Source organism: Hibiscus syriacus, unplaced genomic scaffold, assembly GCF_006381635.1.
Source record: "Hibiscus syriacus cultivar Baekdansim isolate YM2019G1 unplaced genomic scaffold, ASM638163v2 tig00112505_pilon, whole genome shotgun sequence".
In the NCBI taxonomy this organism is placed as follows: Eukaryota; Viridiplantae; Streptophyta; class Magnoliopsida; order Malvales; family Malvaceae; genus Hibiscus; species Hibiscus syriacus.
Genome location: NW_024063350.1, coordinates 131728 through 154719, shown reverse-complemented (window position 1 = coordinate 154719; position 22992 = coordinate 131728). Strand labels below are relative to the sequence as shown.

Sequence of the window (22992 nt, the reverse complement as noted above, 5' to 3'; positions counted from 1 at the left end):
AGCAAATCTGTAATTTATCCGGTCAAAGTAAGAGCATTATCTCAGTAAAACGTTCAGCCGAAACACTGTTCCAGATCGTTGAAAAGGATATTAAATTTTGGAAAGGACCTTATTCGAGAAATATATCAAAATGCCTACTGAAATTAAAATATAATGTCTCAAACTTTTTACTCTTTAAGCAGACATTAATTATTTGACTAATTAATTATTAGTTTTGATTTGTTGAATCATATATTTAACACACAATAATGTCAGCAACAATAATGTCCCTCAATACATTCGTAAAATATATATATTATTATTAACTAATTTTTAAAATAATTATTATCTTATAACCACTCTAAATTGTTTTAATATTTATTTTGTTTTTCAGACATTAAATTGGTTTACATGTAATTATTAAACTAAAACGACTGTAAGCAGTTAATTGCCTCAAACCTTAAGGTTGGTTCATGCCCAGCCACGTTCCCACTCCATTTGGAGTTATTCATATAAGTGGATAAATAATCATACATAATGGGTAGTTTTTGGGTGATTTTCGACGGGAAATCACACCTATAAATGCTCATCTAACCAAGGTCCTAAGACTCAACACATTTTAAAGCATTTTCATTTGAGAGAATTTAGAAATTTATTCTAAGTGAGGTTTTGTGTGGTTAGAAAATCCTTGGTGGTTCTAATTTTCGTGTATCTAAATTCGAAATGTTAGGCAGTAGTCGACGGTGGTTCAAGTTGATCAACAATGGTTTGGCGCATTTGACGATGATGGAACCACATCCTGAATTTCAGCACACAAAGTAGGCAATGACTGGAAGTATTTAGAAACGACCCTTTTCTGCTACATTTATGCACTATGTATGCTTACATTTGGTATCATGAACTTGATTAAATCTCTTCCTTATCGTTTTTAAAGTTGTGAAATTCTCAAAATATATTGTCATGTTTATTTTGATTTTAAGATTTTGAGATTTTTTGTTGCAAACCTTATTGCTAAAATCGTTGGATTTTATTAAGGAGATGTTACTAAAACAAATTATTTTTCAAATAATTTTATAAAAAATTTAGAAACATTGCATGATTTTTATGTGCCTAAATTATGGTTGAATGTGTGTGAATTATATGGTGTTATTAGTTACATACATTTTAGGTACATAAAACTTTAATATTATTGTATAATATATTTAGCAATGAAACTCTAGGTTATATGTCTGTAGATAAAAATAATTTTGTTTAATTAAAGAAGCCATGACAACTTTAGTTAAATAAAATTATTTATTACGATAATGATCTCATTAGGACTATAGACATAAGATGTTGCATGATGAATTAGTGATAATTTTAAATGAAATTTAGGGTTAATATATAGCTAAGTGTTTTTCATAGTTAAAGACTAACCACACATCTTTAGTTAAATAAAATTACTAAAGTTAAAATTCACACACAGAAAGGTTGATGGTAATTATAACGCATGTTGGATTGGTTCTGTTCTACAATCCATGTCTCAAATTCCTTATAGGGATTAAGAAACCTGAGGGAATTATTGGGAGTTGAGCGATACATCTATTCAGGAAATAAGATGCATGATATACATGTGCATGCTATTGATGATTATATGCATGATATACATTCTCTTACTACTGATGATTATATGCATGGACATACATGTGCTTGCTACTGATGATTATATGCATGATATACATGTGCTTGCTACTGATGATTATATGCATGATCTATTACATAATGAAATTACAATTACTAAGATCATGAATATGATAGAATGTGCAAGATAATCTGATGAGAAAAGACATGTATCCTCTAAACCTTGGGTAAGTATAATGAACCCAACTGATAATGATAAGAAAATGAGAATAATATAATAATGGCTTAAGTTCATAAATGGCTAACATATTGATTTTATAAGACGCATGAAATATAGTAGGATCTATGTGTACTCATTGGGCTTAATAACTCACCTTTTTAATTATTACTCTACATGTTCAATTTTCGGGGATCACAATGGGACAACAATGTTATCAAAGAAGTCTCAGTGGGAGTATTAGACTACAAAGATGAGGACTTGAGTGGGCATGTGGAGATTATAATTTTATTTGAGTCTATTGTAAATTGTTTTTTACTAGTATTATTGGTTTTAACCTTTTAAGTAAATTGTATCTTGTTGAGTGTTGATTTGTAGGATCACTTATGTCGCGACCGTCTTTTGGGTGGGTCCATAATTGGGCTTCGACTTGGATTAAACGAATTGGAGTCGCCACCGATCATTTATTTTAAAACAAATGAGTTGATCGGATACCCTATTTCTTACATGATATGCGTCTTTCCAAAGATGTGTCGGATTCGAGAGTCGGTTACAGTCAAGGAAGGGTTAGCACCCTTGAACTGCCCTTTTGGTACTACACAATTTCCATTTATTTTAAATTAAGAAAATTGTAATTTAAAATTAAAAGGTAAAAATACGATCCCAATTACTTACCTTAGATAGTTTTAAAGGTGTCCCTTAAGAAGGTCAAAAAACCATGTTAGATAAAAAGGTAAGAAATAAATTAATTAATTAAATTAAAGTGACGAAAAAACAAATTAAAAGATAAGATAAGATAGAGAAAGAAAAGATAAAATAGAAAGTAAAATAAATAAAGAAAAAATAAAGAAAAATAAAGAAAAAGAAGAAAAAGTATATATAAATAAAACAAATAAAAATTATTAAAAAAGTAAAAATAATATATATATATATATAATAAATAAAAACATAAAAAATAGTAAATATATATATAAATTAATAAAGCAGATAATAAAAAATAACATATATATATGTAATCTAAAAAAATAAAAATATATACCAAAGTAAAAAAGAAAATGCATAAAATGTAAAAAAATATTACATGAAAAAAGAAAAGAAAAATAACAAAGCAATTAAATAAAATGAGTAATAAGGGAAATATGTGTATAAATATAGTTAAATAAATAAAATAATAATAATTAAAACGTAAATGTAAGGGACCGAACCAAAAGGAAAAACAAATCGATGGGCAAATTTCGAAGCAAAAAAAATTGATTTAGGGGGAGAATTAAATATTGAAAAACAATAACACGCCTCGGGGGTAGATCTAGGTTCGAAACTTCGAAACCCCACCCCTTTTGGGTCATCGGCGCAACCCACGTTTTGGGTTATTCGAACCAAATCTTAAGAAAAATAACATGCACATGCGAGAAATGAACGAATCAAGGTAAAAAAGATGCTACATTTTATTTCCTTTTCGAATCGTTACAATAGCTTTGTCTTTGTATTTTTTCGTGCTTTCCTTTGTATTTTGTATGTAAATTGTGTGTTACAATAGTGAGTTATAATGGCTATTTATAATGCTTGTGGAACCTAGTTTTAGGAGTTTGAATCATAGTAAAACTCTATCCTATTTTTAGGAGTTTGAATCCTAGTAAAACTCTATCCTATTTTTAGGAGTTTGAATCCTACTAAAACTCTAATGTTTTTTTTTGAATCCTACTAAATCGGGGTTGTTGAGAGTGTTGTACCCAGATAAAAGATGTGTTGAAAGCTGCCCTTCTTTGCTCATAGTCGTGTAACGGGGATAGGGAAAAGATTAAAAGACATGTTTTTTGTTCGGTGGAATTGAAAATTGACTCGGATGTTTCAATAACTCCATGTCGAATTGAGTTGTGGATGACTCCTCCGTCGTAAAGTCAAGTTCATCTTGAAATGATATGGAATTGAAGCCGTAGTTCAGAAATTGAATAAGCACGTGGCTTCTCTTTGCCCTTCGGTCTTCTTCTTGGTTTAAAGACCTTGGATCGGAATCGAACTCAGAAATTTCGTTGAAAAATAGCTTTTCTTGCCTTAAGCTATGCTGCTTGAAAATGATTTCTTCTCACTAAACCACGGCTAATCAAGGTCTTCTTCTCGACTTGAAAACCTCAACTGCAACTGGAAAGTGGTGTGATTGATGTGTCATCGACAATTTTGTTGACATATAGCCCTTCTCGACTTAAGCTATGCTGCAAATGATGTGCCTTGGAGCTGAGCGTAGTCGAACTCGAAGGTTTGGTGTTTCAAGAGAAACATTTTCAAAGGTTTTTTTGTGTTTCAAGAGAAACTATCTCAAGAAAGGAAAAATTTTGTTTCAAGAGCAACATATTCAAAGATTGGTGTTTCAAGAGTAACTGTCTCAAGAGAGACAAAACTTTGTTTCAAGGGAAATTGTCTCAAGAGAGACAAAACTTAGTTCCAAAAGAAACTTTCTCAAGGGAGACGAAATTTGTTTAATGTAAAACATATTCAAAGATTTTGTTTCAAGGGAAACTATCTCAAGAGAAACAAAAAAAAATTCAAGGGAAACTGTCTCAAGAGAGACAAAATTTGTTTCAAGAGAAACTATCTCAAGAGAGACAAAGACAAAATTTATTTCAAGAGAAATTTTCTCAAGAGAGACAAAACTTAGTTCCAAAAGAAACTGTCCCAAGGGAGACGAAATTTGTTTAATGTAAAACATATTCAAAGATTTTGTTTCAAGGGAAACTGTCTTAAGAGAGACAAAATTTGTTTAAAGGGAAACTGTCTCAAGAGAGACAAAACTTTGTTTTGAGTAAATTAGTCTCAAGCGAGACGACCCCTTATTTCAAGAGAAACAATCTTAAAGGCGATCGATAATTTGTTTGTTCCTGAAGATGAATGTTGCTGGTGGGTACGATTCCCTTATTCATGAAGTTAAAACCGTGGATGGCCCATTCGTTGCGAAGTTGAGCCTTGAATTGGATATTCTTCGTCGTGAAGTTGAAATCCAATCTAAAGATGAATGCTGCTTGTGTGCACGATTCCCTTCGTCGTGAAGTTGAAACCGTGGATGACCCCTTTTTCGTGAAGTTGAGCTTTGACTTGAATATCCTTCTTCGTGAAGTTGAAATCCAAGCTTGTACTGTTTCAAGTCTAATATCCTTCATCGTGAAGTTGAAATTGGCTCTGAATGAAACTGTGAAGCCCCTTCGCCGTGAAGTTGAGCTTTGAATTAGATATCCTTCGTCGTGAAGTTGAAATCCAATCTAGAGTTGGTAGGATATCCTTCGTTGTGAAGTTGAAATCGTGGTTGTGTGAGCACGATATCCTCTATTATGGAGTTGAAATCGTGGATTCGTGGGTACGATATCCTCCGTCATGGAGTTAAAATCGTGGATGACCCCTTCGTTGTGAAGTTGAGCCTTGACTTGAACATCCTTCGTCGTGAAGTTGAAATCCAAGTATTGAATATTGTTTGGAGTTGGATATCCTTCGTCGTGAAGTTGAAATCCAATCTAGAGCAAATTGTGTCACTTTGAGTCCAATATCCTTCGCTGTGAAGTTGAAATTGACTCTGAACGAGACTCGAAAGGTTGCTTTGTCGTCAGATAGTCGCCCCTTCGCTGTGAGGTCAAGCAACCACCCTCAACTTTTGAATGTACTTTTATATCGAGTACCTTTTCGTCTTGAAGTTGACACTTGACTCAAAAAGCTGCAAAACATTATGTATGTTAAAAAGGATAAATGTTATGTCTAAGATGCATGCAACATGAATTAATTCTTTTTTATCTCCTGGATGGAGCCTCATTCTTTGTATGCTTGTTCCTGCAAGTGGAGGAAAGACCTTCAAAAAATCTGATAATTTGCATCAAGATGTTGAATCCCCAAAGATGCCCCAATATTCAATATTGAATCTTCAAAGATGCCCCATTGTTCCTCATTTCTTGCTTCAGCATTGATTCTAAGCATGAGTTTTGTGTCTAAGAGCCACATGTCATTTACCAAGATCCACTCTAGAGAGATTGTCTTGTTTGAAAAAATGTTTTTCTTTCTCTTTTATTTTCAAAGTTATGAAAATATCAATTAAAAGATTTTCAAAAAATGTTTAATTAAAAGTTTTGAAAATATTGCCCTTTCACGGTTTTACAATTGAGACAAATCATAAAACTAGAGTTCATTGGATATCAAAGAATTAATTACATTGTTAATCCTTCAATAAAGTATAGCTATTTGACAAGTGTCAAGATCAAAGCTATCTTTGGGAAATGGTTAAGTAAGGAAATGATAAAAAAGTCTCAGGTTATTATGTTTGGTCAAAGGTTTGACATTTTTGTTTATTTGATGCTCAATGGTTTGATGAGTAGCTTGTATACTCATCTACGGGAAGTGTTGTCACTCCCAGCTTTCATGGTCACATTTAGATTGTGCGATGCCTCATCAAGGAATTTGTATATTCGAGCCGCCTTTTCAGGTTTTCAACTCGAATCCTCCTTTAGTTTCAAGGCGTAATCAGAATTTACGTCTTGGACCCCCCTTTATTATTTTTCTCTATCATGCATTAAGGATTTTGGAAAACTTTTTACAAATAAATATTAATCCTGATGGGCGGGATGAAATCTGAAGATAGTCTCTTCTGGTCAAAAATACATGTATGATTAGAATAGACTTTTAAGGCACGTAAATTAGACCATGGTTCATGGTTATGAAAGAAAAGGATAAGTAGGCCCAAACAAGTGTTTCAGGGTATTGAACCAAGGATCAATTCATTCTGATGGCTTCAATCATGTCTTGCTCAATTTGAATCTGCTCGTATGTGTTTCTCTTGATTTTCTCTGGATGTTCCATGATTTTCGAGTGAAGTGATTCTAGAATGTTTCTGCTTGATCAATCTCATAATTTGAATCTAGATGTGTCATTTGAACCGAGAAAATCTTTGCATATGCATATTGTCTTCTTTTTTCTTCACTTTTTCCTTTGTTTTTTTTTTTTTTCTTTTTTTTTCTTTTTGTTCTGATTGGATCTTCGCACTTGGCATTTGGTTCACCTTTTGGTATCTCCTTTGGATTGATGTCTTCACTCATGTGAGAATATGTTCTTCACCTTTTCCCCTCGGTGTGGAGGGTGATTCTTGGTTAGGGTTGAATCAAAAGAAAAAAAATATTATAGGCTCAAAAGGGGACACAAGGGATATATATTTTCTCTTGTTGTGAAGGGATAAAGAAAAAAATCGTTCATCATTTCATACATGGAAGTCTTCACATAAGAGGTATCCCAGGGGGATAGATTTTCAGGATTAATTTTATTCACATGAAAACAGTGTAATTAATGCATGATAGAATTATTTCAAATGAATTCTTGTTTCTGCTTCTTTCTCCCAACATATCGCAATGTCCAGGCTCCCTGCGAGATTCCCCAAGTTGTGTCTTAGAAGAATGCTTATGTTCAAAAGAACAACTCAATGCCTTGGGTTTTAATGGTATAAAAAAGTCAATTTTGAGTCTAACGAGACAATGGTGTGACTTTTATTGACTCAAAGAAAGGTTCAAAAGTTTTAAAGGGTGATAATGTCAAAATCTGGTCTTTTGGTAATGACCATGAGTTATTTTGGGTAAAGAATTAAGGTATTTTATTTTGGTGTTTGAGAAAGGATAAGAAAGGTATAATCTTGTCATATGTCAAAAATCTATAATTCTTGAAGAATTAAAAGAATATTTAATTCATTTAATATTCGAAGAACTAAAGATTAAAATTTGTTCAATTATTCCACCTTAGAAAGTAGCATAAATTCAGTCGTTTAAAAGATTAAGCAAACATGAAAGATCAAAAATGTGTTCAAACAAAACAATGCTCTCAGTGCAAATGGTAGATGCAATGCCCCCTTTCTCGATTGTCCATGCCCCTGAATCCCTCAGGTTTTGAATCTTGCGCTTCAGTGCCTTACAGTTCTCAGAGGAATGTTTGGAGCTTCCTAAGTGGTAACTGTACAAAGCTTCAACATCGTAGCCCTTAGGATATGTGGATTTTTTTTCTCATATCATCCTGGCAGGCTTGGCCCTACAATCAGTTGATCAGGCTCCCACTGTATTGGTTTTAGATTTTTTAATTGTTAAAATCTTTCTTCCATGTGGTGTCACGTGATTAAGAACACTGCATCGAATCCTCTATAAAGAAATTTCATGTTTATGAAAATGCTTAAAAATGAAATGTAGATGCAAAAATGCATGAAATGTACGATGCATTGATCCGAAAACATGTATGTTATTATAAATAATCCCTATTGGGGACAAAAGTGTTTTATCTTTTAAGAGACAAAAATATCCTGACAATTTCTGACAGGTTGACTAGTCTTCTGCCTTCGTCTGTCACCGATCGAATAACCTGTCGAACCGCTCCAGCTTCTCTGGTTAAACTGCGCAAGTGACGAGCTACTCTTTGTACTTATTCCCAGAAATATCGAATGATTGCATCTCTGGCTTTCATCCTTTGCTGAGCATGTTCTCTAACGGTAACACCATTGGAGCCCTCTATCGATAGGAGTTATCCAAAGTTTATTTGCATGTTTCTTGAATTCGTCAGTAATGACCTCCAATTTCAACTATCGCTTTGTCATCTTGTTCTTGTTATCTTTGAAATGACTCTCCAATCAGCAACCTTCATCTTGCCCCCTATAACCTTTGCCAACCCAAAGTTGATTTTTGATGTGCTTGGTGTAAACTCGAATTGTGGGCACCACGTCTTCTGGATTGAATGTGACACATAGTCTCCTTGTAGACTGTCCTTTGCATTTTTATCTCTTGTATTACAACCCCTTTGTCCATTAAAGCAAACTATTTATGTTTAACAAACATGTTTTTTGGATCAACACCTCTTGCGAATGATGTAAATGATGAAAAATGAAAAAAAAACAAAAATAAAGGGAAAAAGTTAGCGAGACAAGGATAATAAAAAAATGATGAAAATGAAAAGTCCTACCCCACATTATATCTACCAACATGCTTATTATTCCTATTCGGACATGATCTCTATCACGCATGCTAATTTCAAACAAATCTTAACCGCATATTTGTCTAGTTCGCATGCAGAGAATATAAAGTAAAGCAAGAAATAATTTAGGCATCCTAGGGTTTGAAATGAGGTTTTGGGTGGGCTCTAATTCCTTGTACTCTCCCGGTTTAGGTTCTAAAAAGGTACTCGAGTTCTCCTTGTTGGTGCCCCCTTGGGCTTGACAGACCCTTAGTCCTAAGCCCATTACAAGCTTGTGTGCACTAAGTTAAACTCGAGAGGAAACATTCCCTTATGCCCGCGCGGTGAATAAATTCACTCGAAGACATAAGGTATATGAATCCCGAATGCTACTTGCTAGGCCCGTACGGTGAATAAATTCATACGAATGTGTCGCTTTCACCCCCACTTAAAATGGGTTTGGAGCTCAGGTTTAGAGCCTTAGATGAAAAACAAGTTTTGACAAGCTGAAATCATTGAGAAAACAATCAGTACAACTATTTATTCAAAAAAATATAATTAGAAGTAAGTAATAAAGATCGAAAAATTACCTTAAAATTTAAACTTACCATTTTCATTAAAATGACAATTGGAAATTACCTTAGCCTCACTCACATACCTGTCCCCAGCAGAGTCGCCAAGCTGTCGCGGCCGTCTTTCGGGTGAGGCCAAAATTGGACTTCGACTTAGATTAAACGAATTGGAGTCGCCACCGATCATTTATTTTAAAACAAATGGGTTGATCGGATACCCTATTTCTTATATGATCTGCGTCTTTCCAAAGATGTGTTGGATTCGGGTTAGCACCCTTGAACTGCCCTTTCGGTACTACGTAATTTCCAGTTATCTTAAATTAAGAAAATTGTAATTTAAAATTAAAAGTAAAAATACGATCCCAATTACTTACCTTAGATAGTTTTAAAGATGTGCCCTTAAGAAGGTCAAAAACCATGTTAGATATAAAAGTAAGAAATAAATAAATAAATTAATTAAATTAAAATGAAGAAAAAAATTAAATAAAAGATAAGATAATAAAGAAAAGATAAAATAGAAAGTAAAATAAATAAAAAATAAAAAATATATAAAAAAATAAAGAAAAAGAAAAAAATATATATATATAAATAAAATAAATAAATAAAATAATAATAAAAAAGTAAAAATAATATATATATATATATATAATAAATAAAAACATAAAAAATAGCAAATATATATATAAATTAATAAAACAGATAATAAAAATAACATATATATATGTAATCTAAAAAATAAAAATATATACCAAAGTAAAAAAGAAAATGCATAAAATGTAAAAAAATATTACATGAAAAAAGAAAAGAAAAATAACAAAGCAATTAAATAAAATGAGTAATAAGGGAAATGTGCGTATAAATATAGTTAAATAAATAAAATAATAATAATTAAAACGTAAATGTAAGGGACCAAATCAAAATGAAAAATAAATCGATAGGCAAATTTTGAAGCAAAAAAATTGATTTAGGGGGAGAATTAAATATTTAAAAACAAGAACACGGCTCGGGGGTAGATCTAGGTTCGAAACTTCGAAACCCCACCCCTTTTGGGTCATCGGCGCAACCCACGTTTTGGGTTATTCGAACCAAATCTCAAGAAAAATAACATGCACATGCGAGAAATGAACGAATCAAGGTAAAAAATATGTTACCTTTTATTTCCTTTTCGAATCGTTACAATAGCTTTGTCTTTGTATTTTTTCGTGCTTTCCTCTGTATTTTGTATGTAAATCGTGTGTTACAATAGTGAGTTACAATGGCTATTTATAATGCATGTGGAACCTATTTTTAGGATTTTGAATCATAGTAGAACTCTATCCTATTTTTAGGAGTTTCAATCCTAGTAAAACTCTATCCTATTTTTAGGAGTTTGAATCCTACTAAAATTCTAACGTTTGTTTTTGAATCCCACTAAATCAGGGTTGTTAAGAGTGTTGTACCCGAACGAAAAGGTGTGTTGACAACTTCGGTGGTCCAATGTGAATTGTCGATTCAGATTTGATTTTTGGGTCGAGTTAAGGGTGTTACATTATATACTAGAAGGTAAGTGGTAGTAAAATTTGTTTACTTATCCTATGTGTGGATAACATTTTACTTGCAGAAAATGACATGGGTATGCTACATAAGGTATATAACTTATTTCCAAAAAAAATTATATGAAAGATATGGGGGATGCATCTTTTGTCATTGGCATTGAGATTCATCGTGATAGACATCAAAGTATCTTAGGCCTATCTCAAAAAATCTATATTAAAAAAGTTTTAGAAATATTTCAGATAAAAGATTGTCACATAGTGTTGCTCATATTGTGAAGGGTGATAAATTCTATTTGAACTAATGCATGGAGAACGATTTTGAGAGAGAAAATGAAAAATATTTCGTATTCTTATGTTAGTGGAAGTCTGGTGTATGCTCAAGTTTGTACAATACCTGACATTACATTTTTAGTTGGGATGTTGGAAGATATCAAAGTAATCTGGATATTGATCATTGGAAAGCTGCAAAGAAAATTTTGAGGTACCTGAAAGGGACAAATAACTATATGTTTATGTACAAACAATCATATAGTTTAGAGGTGATTGGCTACTCTGATTCAAACTTTGTTGGTTGTGTTAGTTCATGTAAATTAACACCATGTTACATATTTATGTTTACTAGTGGAGCAATATCTTGGAGGAGTGTCAATCAAACCTTAACTACTACTTTCACTATAGAGGTTGAGTTCGTTTCTTATTTTGAGGCTACCTCACATGGAGCATGGTTGAAGATTATCATTTTTGGGCTTAGACTTATGGACTCAATTTCTAAGCCATTAATGATTCATTGTGAGAATTTTGATGTTGTCTTTATGGCTAAGAACAAAAAAGTGGAAGTCAAAGCAAACACATTATCATTAAGTATCTGTCCATAAGGGAATGTGTTTTAGAAAAGAATTGAGTGCATTTAGTCGTTCCTTTAACGAAACACATGCCACCACATAAATTTAAGAATCATGTTGTCACTATGAGACTTATTTCCCTTTGTAAATTTTCGTTGTAAGGATGATTTTAATGAAACTCTATTAAAGTTTGATGTTTCTCATTTTTGTTGTGTGCATATTAATTTAGTTATGTCGAGAAATATCACTAAAGTTTTAACCTTGAATAAATGTTGGGTTTATTTATTAAGAATGTTGATTAAAGTGTTGAGGAAAAATACTTTTTGATACATGGAAGATATTACTCAAATCTTAAGAGCAAATATCGTCATGATTCGTGTATTGTGTTTTGACTTTAAGTTATCTTGGGCAATGTAAACCAAGTGGGAGTATATATGTATTTAATTAAAACTGCTTTAAGCAGTTAATTGCCTCAAGCAGTTAATTGCCTCAACCCTTAAGGTTGGTTCATGCACAACCACGTTCTGACTTCATTTGGAGTTACTCATGGATGTGGATAAATGATCAGATATAATGGGTAGTTTTTGGGTGGTTTTATAAGAAACCACACCTATAAATACTAATCTAGCCAAGGTCCTTAAGCATTAACACATTTCAAAGCATTTTCATTTGAGAGAATTTGAAAATTTATTTCAAGTGAGATCTTGAGTGCTTAGAAGATCCTTGACGGTTCTAGTTTTCGTGTAGCTAAATTCGTAGTGCTCAATAATGATTCACAGTAGTCAATGGTGGTTTACGGTGGTCAACGATGATTTGACGCTTTGATAGTTGTGCAATCACATCATGAATTTTGACATACAAAGTAGGTAATGGTTGAAGACATTTATAAACGATCATTTTTCGTTGTGTTTATGCAGGATGTATTTACATTACAAACAAACTATACCAGCATTAATGGTTGTTTGTAACTTGTGATGTTTGGCCCAAGGAATTGAAAATGGGGAAAAATATTCTTATAGAAATTTTCAAGAAAGATTTTTTATTAATTTTTTTAAATTTACGAATAAAAGGAGTATAAACAAATTAAATATAGAATAGATTTAAAAATATTCATTTCGGCTGCTTTAATTGCCATTAAAAGGTAACCTTTTTGTGGCCATAAATTTAACTTTAGACCGGTCCAAGACTAAGGACATATTTCGATACTCATAATTATGGCCTGCAAGGTTTTATTTCACTAGCTCCTACTTAGTCAAATTTGTGTTTGACCCAATTCATCATTTTTCTCTTTTATTTTTTAATATGTTTAAGATATTTTTCTTTTCTCAATGTGATGTTCAAAATATCAATTGAATTTAAATTCATCATAAAAATGAAATAAAAATCACATATAAACTATATCTTCCCGTATCTTCTTTGTTTTGGCCTTGGAATATTTAACACTTTTAAAGTTTACATTATTTTAAAGAACCATGCAATACCAAGAAAGTTGCACGTTAATAAATATTGTATTATATTTTATGTATAATATCTAACTCCTATCGTGATCTTACAAATAAAATATGTATTAGTAATATGATAATTTATTATATAGAGAGAGGTCCAAATCATATTAACAATAAAAAAATCAAAAAATAAAATAAATTTAGTCTATGAATTTGAAAGGTACACATATGATAAATAAGTCCATGAAAAATCATGTAACATATGGATAGAAATTAATAGGGGGTGGCCATATTTTGATAAATGATAATGACAGTCCTACGACTAAGCCTACTGCTAATAATAATATTAATAAGTTATCATTTTTAATTTCATAATCTTTATAGGTGGATTTACACGTTTATTTTTAAATTTATTAAATAACATGATTTATATATTAATTTAAAATATGATTATTCAAATTTTTGCATATGATTAAAATATATGATTTTTTATAATTAAATATTACAAAAACCTCAAATTATAATTAAACAGTTTTGGTAAAATAAATAAATAATTAAACTTTGAATTTAGGTGATATAGGAATTCGAACTTCTTTCTCATTTTTTATTTACTAATTAAATGAAAATAAGTAAGGTTTTTTTTAAAATACTTAAGTTGAGTATTATTATACATGACTTAGTACACTTTAGTTGCCTAAATCATATTTTAAATTGATTTTTGTGTCTAATTTGTTTTACTAACAGTAGGTGTCTAACGTTCTCAACGTTATACTTTTAAGTGTTTGGATTGTAACGGCCGTTAAATTTAATCGTTATTTGTCAGGTGTCACACATATAAAATTTCAAAAAAAAGATACACTTTTAGGTACTTAAACTATACCTCAAAATGACTTTTGGTGCCTAAATAATTATTAATTTTCTCCGTTACAATTTAGATTCATACCGTTATATTCTTTTATCGTTTAATAATAAAAATATTATTTTTAAAAAAATCAAAATAAAACTCTCCCCTGTGTCGTCCTTCTCCCTCAGATCCCCCACCTCTGACGACGACAAAGGATTATCACCGACTAGGTTTGTTCAGAGCATGGCGGCCCTGTAACCTACAATCGATTGTAGTCTTTGGAATCGTCGAAAAATAACGAAGGAAAAATGAGAAAATCGACGACCCTTAGTGGTGCTTTTCACTATGATCAACGTTGTTTCACGAATGGGTGAGACTGTGTTTTGGTCATGGCAACGAGACGGTTCTAATGGTGCCAATTGTAATAGCCACTAATCGTCGGTGACTGATCAGTAGTGAAATTTTTGGGTTTTTTGGTTCTTTTAAAATTATAATATTAAATTTTTTAAATAAATTTTGTGAAATTTTATATGTGTGACATATGTTAGATAATAATCAAATTTAACGACCAGTCAAGATACCTAAAAGTGTAATGTTGAAAACGTTAGATGCCTATTTTTAGAAAAAAAATCTTTAGACATTAAAAGTCAATTTGAGGCATAGTTTAGGTACCTACAAGTGTATTAAACCTTAAGGAATAAAAAAATATAACGGTAGACACCTAAAAGTGTAATGGAGAAAACGTTAGATGCCTATTTTTAACGATAAATTCTTTAAACATCAAAAGTCAACTTAGGATATAATTTAGGCACTTAAAAATGTGTTACATTTATTTTATAATGATTAATCTTCGATGAATTGTATAATTTAATGATGATAATAATAATAATAATAATAGTAACAACAACAACAATATTATTATTTTAATAATAAAATAACAAAATAAAAATATTTAAAAATCTTCCCACTCATGTTGTTTTATTATATATATTATAGACTATAATTTTTAGGTTATATATTATTATTTTATGATATTTTAATTTTATGTAATTTATAAAAACTTAGGATATAATTTAGGCACTTAAAAATGTGTTACATTAATTTTATAATGATTAATCTTCGATGAATTGTATAATTTAATATGATAAATGCATATTTAGAATTAGTACTTTTTTTCAAATATTTAAAATTTAATGATGATGATAATGATGATAATAATAATATAATAATAATAGTAACAACACCAATATTATTATTTTAATAATACAATAACAAAATAAAAATATTTAAAAATCTTCCCACTCATGTTGTTTTATTATATATATTATAGACTATAATTTTTAGGTTATATATTATTATTTTATGATATTTTAATTTTATGTAATTTATAAAAAATTAAATAATTCAACCATGCATAATGAATGTTTGTGTGTGAGTTCTGTCTTATATTTATTTCAGGTTTAAAGTTTTATTGTATAGATTTTGTTTTTGACTTTAAATCCTTTAAACTTTTATGTTAACAACATAAAGTTTTTAAATAGGATTGGTACAAATAAAATTTCAGGGTGGGTAAAGTCCGTAAAATAAGTAATTAATTAAAGAAAACCTAAATTTCACTATGGACACGGTCTGTGAAATAAGTAACTAATTGAAGAAAACTCAGATTTCATGGTGGACACAGTCCGTAAAATAAACAACTAACTGAAGAAAATTCGGATTTTCACACCCTCACAAAGTTGTGACTTTGTCACTGTCCCCAGAAACAATTGCTCGAATCCAAGATTTATAAGAAAAATAATAATTCTTTCGTCTCATAATTTATGTCTTATATTGACTATCCACATAATTTTAAGAGATATATTTGACCAATAAAAATACTAAAATTATCGCTTAATTAATATATTTATCTGATTTATTTTGATAAATATGAAAGAGGAATACGTATAAAGGTAAAAATATACCATCTTTTATTACTAAAAATCATTTTATGGGTTCATGTATCTTTTAATCTGAATAAAATCCAGAAGACTTTGGATTCTTTCCCGCAAGATGGACGGTCTCACATTTGCCTCGAGTAATTTATGATGGAAGCTTCTGTCATCAAATCAGTAACACGAGATGATTGAAATTACAAGGCCCGTCTTTTGACTTCTGTTTTCTATATCTTTCTATATTAATGTCTCCCTCAAAACTAACTTGCAGCGAAGTCTTTCTTTCCGGAAAAAAAGAAAAGAAAAAGAAGAAGAGCTACCATAGTTCTGCAACAAAGTTTCTTGTGTGTTAACAGTTAAAAAAGAAGCTCTGAACAAAACAATTAAAAGATCATGGGAAGGGCACCTTGTTGTGACAAGGCTAATGTGAAGAAAGGACCTTGGTCACCCGAAGAAGATGCAAAGCTCAAGGAGTACATAGAGCAAAATGGAACCGGAGGAAACTGGATTACTCTTCCACAAAAAGCTGGTGAGTTTCATATGTTATCAACCCAGTAAATTAAAGGGTTTTTTCAGTAGTTGTTGTTTAGTGATGTTGAATGTGTTTGGTTTTTGTGTTTAGGTCTGAGGAGATGTGGGAAAAGTTGCAGATTAAGATGGCTTAACTATCTCAGGCCTAATATCAAACATGGAGAATTCTCTGATGATGAAGATAAGATCATCTGCACTCTTTTTGCAACCATTGGCAGCAGGTATTTATCACCAAATTAATGTCTATTTTTCTCTGATTTTGTCCATGCACTCACATCATGAGCTGCAACAGGTGGTCAATTATAGCAGCTCAGTTGCCAGGCAGAACTGATAATGATATCAAGAACTACTGGAACACAAAGCTGAAGAAGAAACTACTTGGCAGGGTTCCCCAGTCTCCAAGGAAACCCCATCAGATTTCACCTTCACCATCATCATCTACATTACTCTACAATTGCAGCAACAATACTTACCACACACCACCAACATCTTTTTCATGTTTTGAACCATCATATTCCTCGAGCTTCTCAAAATTAGAGTACAGCAATGGTGATCATAATCAACAAATAGGGAAGCACTGTTACAATAATTTCTACAGTGAAGTTGCTGATGATAACCAGAAGCTGATAATGTCATCAAATCATGATTATGAATGGTCAACTGAAACACCATTAGATTATGGGATTGAGGAAATTAAGCAGCTAATTAGTACTACCAGTAGTTGTAACACCTTTATTTATTATGAAAACAATGCAGATGGAAAAGTCCTGTACTATTGATCTGACTGTGACTGTGTGTAAATCAGATGGATTTGAAGGGTTAGGGGCTCAGAGATTTAGAATTTTTTTTTTTTTTTTTGCAAATTTACTTTGTGCATTTCTTTTTGGGAAATGGTGTAATTTGCAGGTAGCCTTAGATTTTGACTGCAACGTTTAGAAATAAAACATAAATGTCATGGAAACTAGGGGATTCATCGTCTTTTCAGGGATCAATAACTTGAAAACTAAGTAAATCCATTTATTAAAAGAAAATAATTTCAGTGATTGAAAATGACTTATAATATATTATTTTAATTAATTTTTTTTGAATTTGTGAAAATAACCAGTAAATTCGCAACGCGATCTCAAATTCGCAACACGAACTTCAATTTCGCAACACAGTTTCTAAATTCGCAACTCAGTTTTGAAATTCACAACTCGAATTTCTTTTTCACAACGCGAACTCCAATTTCACAACGTAGTTTCCAAATTCCCGAATTTGGTATTCGCAACACGGAATTTCAAATTCGCAACTCGATTTCTTTTTCGCAACTCGATTTTCTGAATTCGCAACGCGAATTTCTTTTTCGCAACTCGATTTCTGAATTCGCAACGCGAATTTCTTTTTAGCAACGCGATTTAGAAATTCGCAACACAGGTATCCTTTTCGCAACAAGATTTTCTGATTCGCAACACGAATTTTGTTTTGGCAACTCGATTTCTGAATTCGCAACATAGATTTTAATTTCGCAACAGCTTTTATTTTCGCAACACAAATGTTTTGGGTATATAAACTACGTATCAGCAGCAACTCATAACTTAAATCCCTAAATCGCAACTCATTCCATCTCCATCTCTCACTCTCTCTGGCGAAATCCGTTCATATATCTAACGACATCTTTCCTCATCTCTAATTTTTTTTTACATAATTTTATTTCTATATAATTTTTCAATGATTTCTCTCCCAAATTATCAACTATCAACTTAATAAAGGTATGCTTAGTAAATTAATTTACAATTTGTAGAATGAAATCATCTAATGTTGATCATGTTTGGATAGATTAGTGTTATGGAGGGTCATGGGATAATGTTAATGGTGTTTTACAATATATGCCTTTACCCATGAATCTTCAACTAAAACTGTCATTAAAAAAGTTAACTTATGAAACTATAATGTTACATGTTTCAAAGAAATTGAATTTAGAGCCTCTGAGTGGATTTAAGCTATCTTATCAGAGAAAATGTAAAGTTTATTTGTTAACCGACAATGAAGATGTTGAACGATTCATTGCTTACATTAGTGTTTCGCAAGATGATGTTACATTGTATGTTGTTGAACCTAGAAGTAGTGAAGTTAGGTCAGTAACGGGTAGTAATCAACTAAGTTATTCAGCCCTAGTTTATGGTGCTCACAATGTACAACGTTATCAACCTCAAAATTTCATGGTTCCACAACAATTTCATCACCAAGAAAATTCTGTTTCACCACATTTCCAATACCAAACACAATATCAAACAATATCTCAAAACCCACAACCTTTTCCTAATCCAAATCTCAATCAACTTTCAGCACCAAATTTCGGTTTTCGTATTGATCAGTTAGACGATGATGAGCCAACAAAAAAAATGAGTACTAGTCAGTATTCGAAATTTGATCTTGGTCAATACCTAGACTTTGATCTTGGTGAATACCCGGACTTTGATCTTGGTTAATACTCAGATTTTGATGATGTTTCAGAAGAAGAAACAGACCCTGCATGTAATGATTTTGATATTGGTCAATACCCGAATTTTGATGATGAAACAGCCGCTGCCGAGGAAGATGTTATTGATGATAATGAGGAGGAAGTTACGGCTGTGAATGAACATGTTGAACATCCATTCTGTAATTCATATAACCCTGAAGAAGAAAAAAAAGAAGAAGAAGTCTCCGAAGAAAAGAAAAAGAAGAAAATGCCACGAGAGTATAACTGGAATATGCCAGAATTACTTCAGATACCGGAAGAAGAGTTGGTAAAGATAGCAGTTGATTGTTACACAAAAGTTATTCATATCAAGAAAGATGATTGTTTTGATACAAAGGAAGACTTGAAGATAGTTTTGTATACGAAATATGTGGAAGATGACTATCAACTAAAAGTTAACAAATCAAGCAATTATCGTTTTAAAACAAAGTGTAGGATTGACAAAAACTGTACGTGACGTATGATTGCAAAGAGGATAAAAGATTGTGAAATGTTTCAAGTTAATACTTTTATTGATAAACATACATGTTCAAGAACCCATGTTTTTCCTCACCATAGACAGGCAAACAAAAAGGTGTTGGGTGGTTTTTGGCTGAGTTAATGTTTTGAATGGCAGGGTATATCGGGGACATGAAATTATGACTACATGAATCTCGCAGTGTCACAATTTAAAGCTGAAAATCATGGGTCGGTAACTCATATCAAACATATAGAGATAGACGTTTTGAGTTTCTGTTTATCTCCATTGGTTCTGCGGTTAGAAATCATATTTTTTGACTCATTTTTGTTAGTTACATGTATTCAATTAAATGATTATATTTTCTTGTGTATATATTTTGTAGATTCGTTCGTTTATTACTTGCATGCGCCCAGTTATTATAGTTGACGGAGCACATTTGAAAGGTCGATACCTTGGAGTAAACTTATTAGCAGTAGCCATGGATTCTAATAATGAGATACTGCCAATAGCTTACGGGGTTGACAAATCTGAAACTTCTTATTCATGGATATGGTTTATGGGGCATTTTAGGGATTACATAGGTCCTATTAGCAATCCGACAATCATATCCAATAGGACAAACTCAATTGACAACGCTATTAGAAGGTGTTTCCCAGATGCTTTTCATGGACTTTGTGGTGTTCATTTGTACAAAAATCTAAAATCAAGGTCTGCTAGTATAAAAAATCACAAATAGACATACTGGAAGGCTGTAAAAGCTTATCGGGAAGTGGATTTTAATAAGCATATCAATTGTTTAAGACGTGTTTTGCCTCAATGTGCTCAAACACTAGAAGATGTCGGGTTTGAAATATGGTCAAGAGTACATCAACTTGGAGCAAGATATGGTTTCATGACGTCTAATAGTGCAGAATCAATCAACGCTCTAAGTCGTCATTCCCGAAAATTACCCATTATTATGTTAATGGAGTTTTTTCGAGCCTCTATTCAACAGTGGTACTACAAGAAAAGAAACCATGCAGGTATTATTTATTTAAATTCGTAACTTATCATATTTAATATATTTTACTAAATATTATTTATTTAAATTACAGGAACATTGGAACGTCGTGTTACACCATGGACTGAAAAAAAGATAACGAAACATGTTGTGAAGTCAACGTCATGGAGAGTTGAACCGTGTTTAAACACTTTGTTTGAGGTCTTGGATAATAACTTAAATGGTCTTATCGATCTAAATGCAAAGACGTGTAGTTGTATAAAATGACAAACATCTGGTTATTTGTGTTGCCATGTTATAAAAGTTTCTCTTCATCTAAACCAAGATGATTCATGCGTATACGCTATGGATTGCTACACTACAGAAGTATATCGACAGACTTATATCGAGATTGTCTACCCTATTCCACATCTTTCTGAGTAAGACATACCAGATGACTTACAAACAATTTTTCCACCAGTCATGGACAGAAGGCTACCTGGCTGACCAAAAAATCACGATCGTATATCGTCTAAGGGTGAAGAGAAGAAGATATCGACATGTAGTCGGTACAAGGAAAGTGGTCATACAAGGTTGACCTGTGGATCACCAATGCCATCACAATCATCTTTTTCTCTACCAAAATATGGATCCTCATCAAAATCCAAAGCTCATATGGTGCCAAGAAAAAGGAAATCAAAATCGCAATCAAAATGAAAATCCCAATCACAACCGCCTTCACCTTTTGGGACTATTAACTTAGGTGATTTTTAAATGCAAACATTGTATTATGTGTATTTTATGTGTGAATGCATACATTTTCAGTTAGACATGCATTAGTAACTTGAGCTTGAACATTGCTATGATATGTTCAGTTGTTATCACTTATCAGATTGTTGTTTGTTATCTTTTTGAAGGTGTTTGCCTTGAATTTAAACTAGAAAAAATATGGTTATTGTGAACTTCTCCGATTCATAACTCAAATTCGCAACTCGATATTCAAATTCGCAACGCGAAAATAAAATTTGCAGCATGAAAATCGCAACGCGAATTTGATTTTCTTAAAGGTAGTGTGCCTTCAACATGTCTTATTTGCCTTCAACATAATGTAGATTGAAATTAAACAACAAATCAATTAAATAAAAAACAATTTTTATTTATACTTTACAGTACATTGATACATCAATTTTCCCCAGACAGTACATCTAAATGCTCCTAACAATAGGGAGCTTACAGACATTGGTCAGAAATTATAACATCTGGAAGGATTAACCTGCAGAAATGTTATGGCCATGAGATTTTCTACACATCCAAAACCAACAAATATGAGCTGAAATTATTGAATTCTAGGTACTTAACCAAACATTTTCAAACTACTTTTGATCAATATTTCGTCTAAAACAAAGAGTAACAGGTTAATAACCCTTGCTCAAACTTACCAATAACAAGTGGTTGTTTATGCACACTTTTAGCACCCGGATGTAGGTAGGCAACGTCTCGCATATATCTCTCTAGATATATAATGCCAAAACCACAACCCTACTACACCTCTATCTCTATCTGTCGGAGGTAGAAACTGTTTACCTCCTCTCGTCATACGTTCCAAGCAAATGCATACAAGAGGACCACAATCCCCTCTGACTCCCGACGTTTGTTATGGTGATGTCTCGTCTCTTATCATTGTATCTTTTAACTTATTTGGCTTCTTGTTTCCTAAATTAGTCCAATAAGCAATCGCATCCAAGTATTTAGTCAAAAGATCGCTCCATCCCCTACAAATAATATCTTTCAAATCAGACAATGATATGTAATTCAGCATACTGTCATATACTATCGTCTTCAGGGATGGGATCTAAAGCTCGACGAGAATCCAATGACGATGTTCCATAACAGAGATAAACACCTACAATATAATATATTAATACTTCAATTGCGCACATCAAATAAATTTTATGAACACTTTTAAACATGCAAAAATAAATACTAACCTTATCGACCTCCCATCACGCAGGATAAATGATAGCTTGCCATTACCCAACGCATATGAAGCGTCTCTCTGATCCTGCAAGTGAGCTGCGTGAAAAGACGAAGGTATAATAGTCCATCCCGTCTTTTTGATTGTCTTCAATTTCCTTAGAACCAGAAGACGTGACACCCATGCATCAATATGTTGTTTTATAAAAAAATACATATATTAGTGAATTTAATAATTTTTTTAAAAAATAATTAAAATCAATATAAAAAGACTATAACACTTACCCCCCATTCAAAGTAGCCATTCTCTTAAAACCCTAATAAAACACCCTACTAAGACCGCTCAAGAAACAAATGTGTATTGTCAATTTTGCATATATCAGTGTAGCACCCCTGGCTCCGCTCATGTAGATAAAAATCAACTGCGGTCTTAGCTCAAACGGTATTATCCATAATTGTGTCCGGTAGTGTGCATATCTCGTGCTGAGGAATAGTACTGGCCGGTAATTGATACGAAAGCCAAATCTGATCCATCATACCGGGCACAAGAGGGGGTTTACCAATATATCGACATGGTATGCCATGTGGATCCTGAACGGTGAGAGGTGGATC

General features: G+C 32.1%; 1 protein-coding gene across 1 annotated transcript; it reads left to right on the top strand.

The window, feature by feature from the left end:
* The first annotated feature begins 16038 nt into the window (after positions 1-16038).
* On the top strand, positions 16039-17243 carry LOC120181009 (transcription factor RAX2-like). Its single transcript, XM_039186259.1, has 3 exons — positions 16039-16462; positions 16556-16685; positions 16757-17243. The coding sequence occupies exons 1-3, from the start codon at positions 16327-16329 to the stop codon at positions 17241-17243; spliced, it is 753 nt and encodes a 250-aa protein (XP_039042190.1). The 5' UTR covers positions 16039-16326.
* Positions 17244-22992: the final 5749 nt, after the last annotated feature.

Bases quoted from the DNA above. Each gene is read 5' to 3' on its own strand.
- LOC120181009 (XM_039186259.1), top strand. From the start codon at position 16,327: ATGGGAAGGGCACCTTGTTGTGACAAGGCTAATGTGAAGAAAGGACCT. The intron at 16,463-16,555 runs GTGAGTTTCATA...TTTTGTGTTTAG, and splicing joins TACTCTTCCACAAAAAGCTG to GTCTGAGGAGATGTGGGAAA. The intron at 16,686-16,756 runs GTATTTATCACC...GAGCTGCAACAG, and splicing joins TTTGCAACCATTGGCAGCAG to GTGGTCAATTATAGCAGCTC.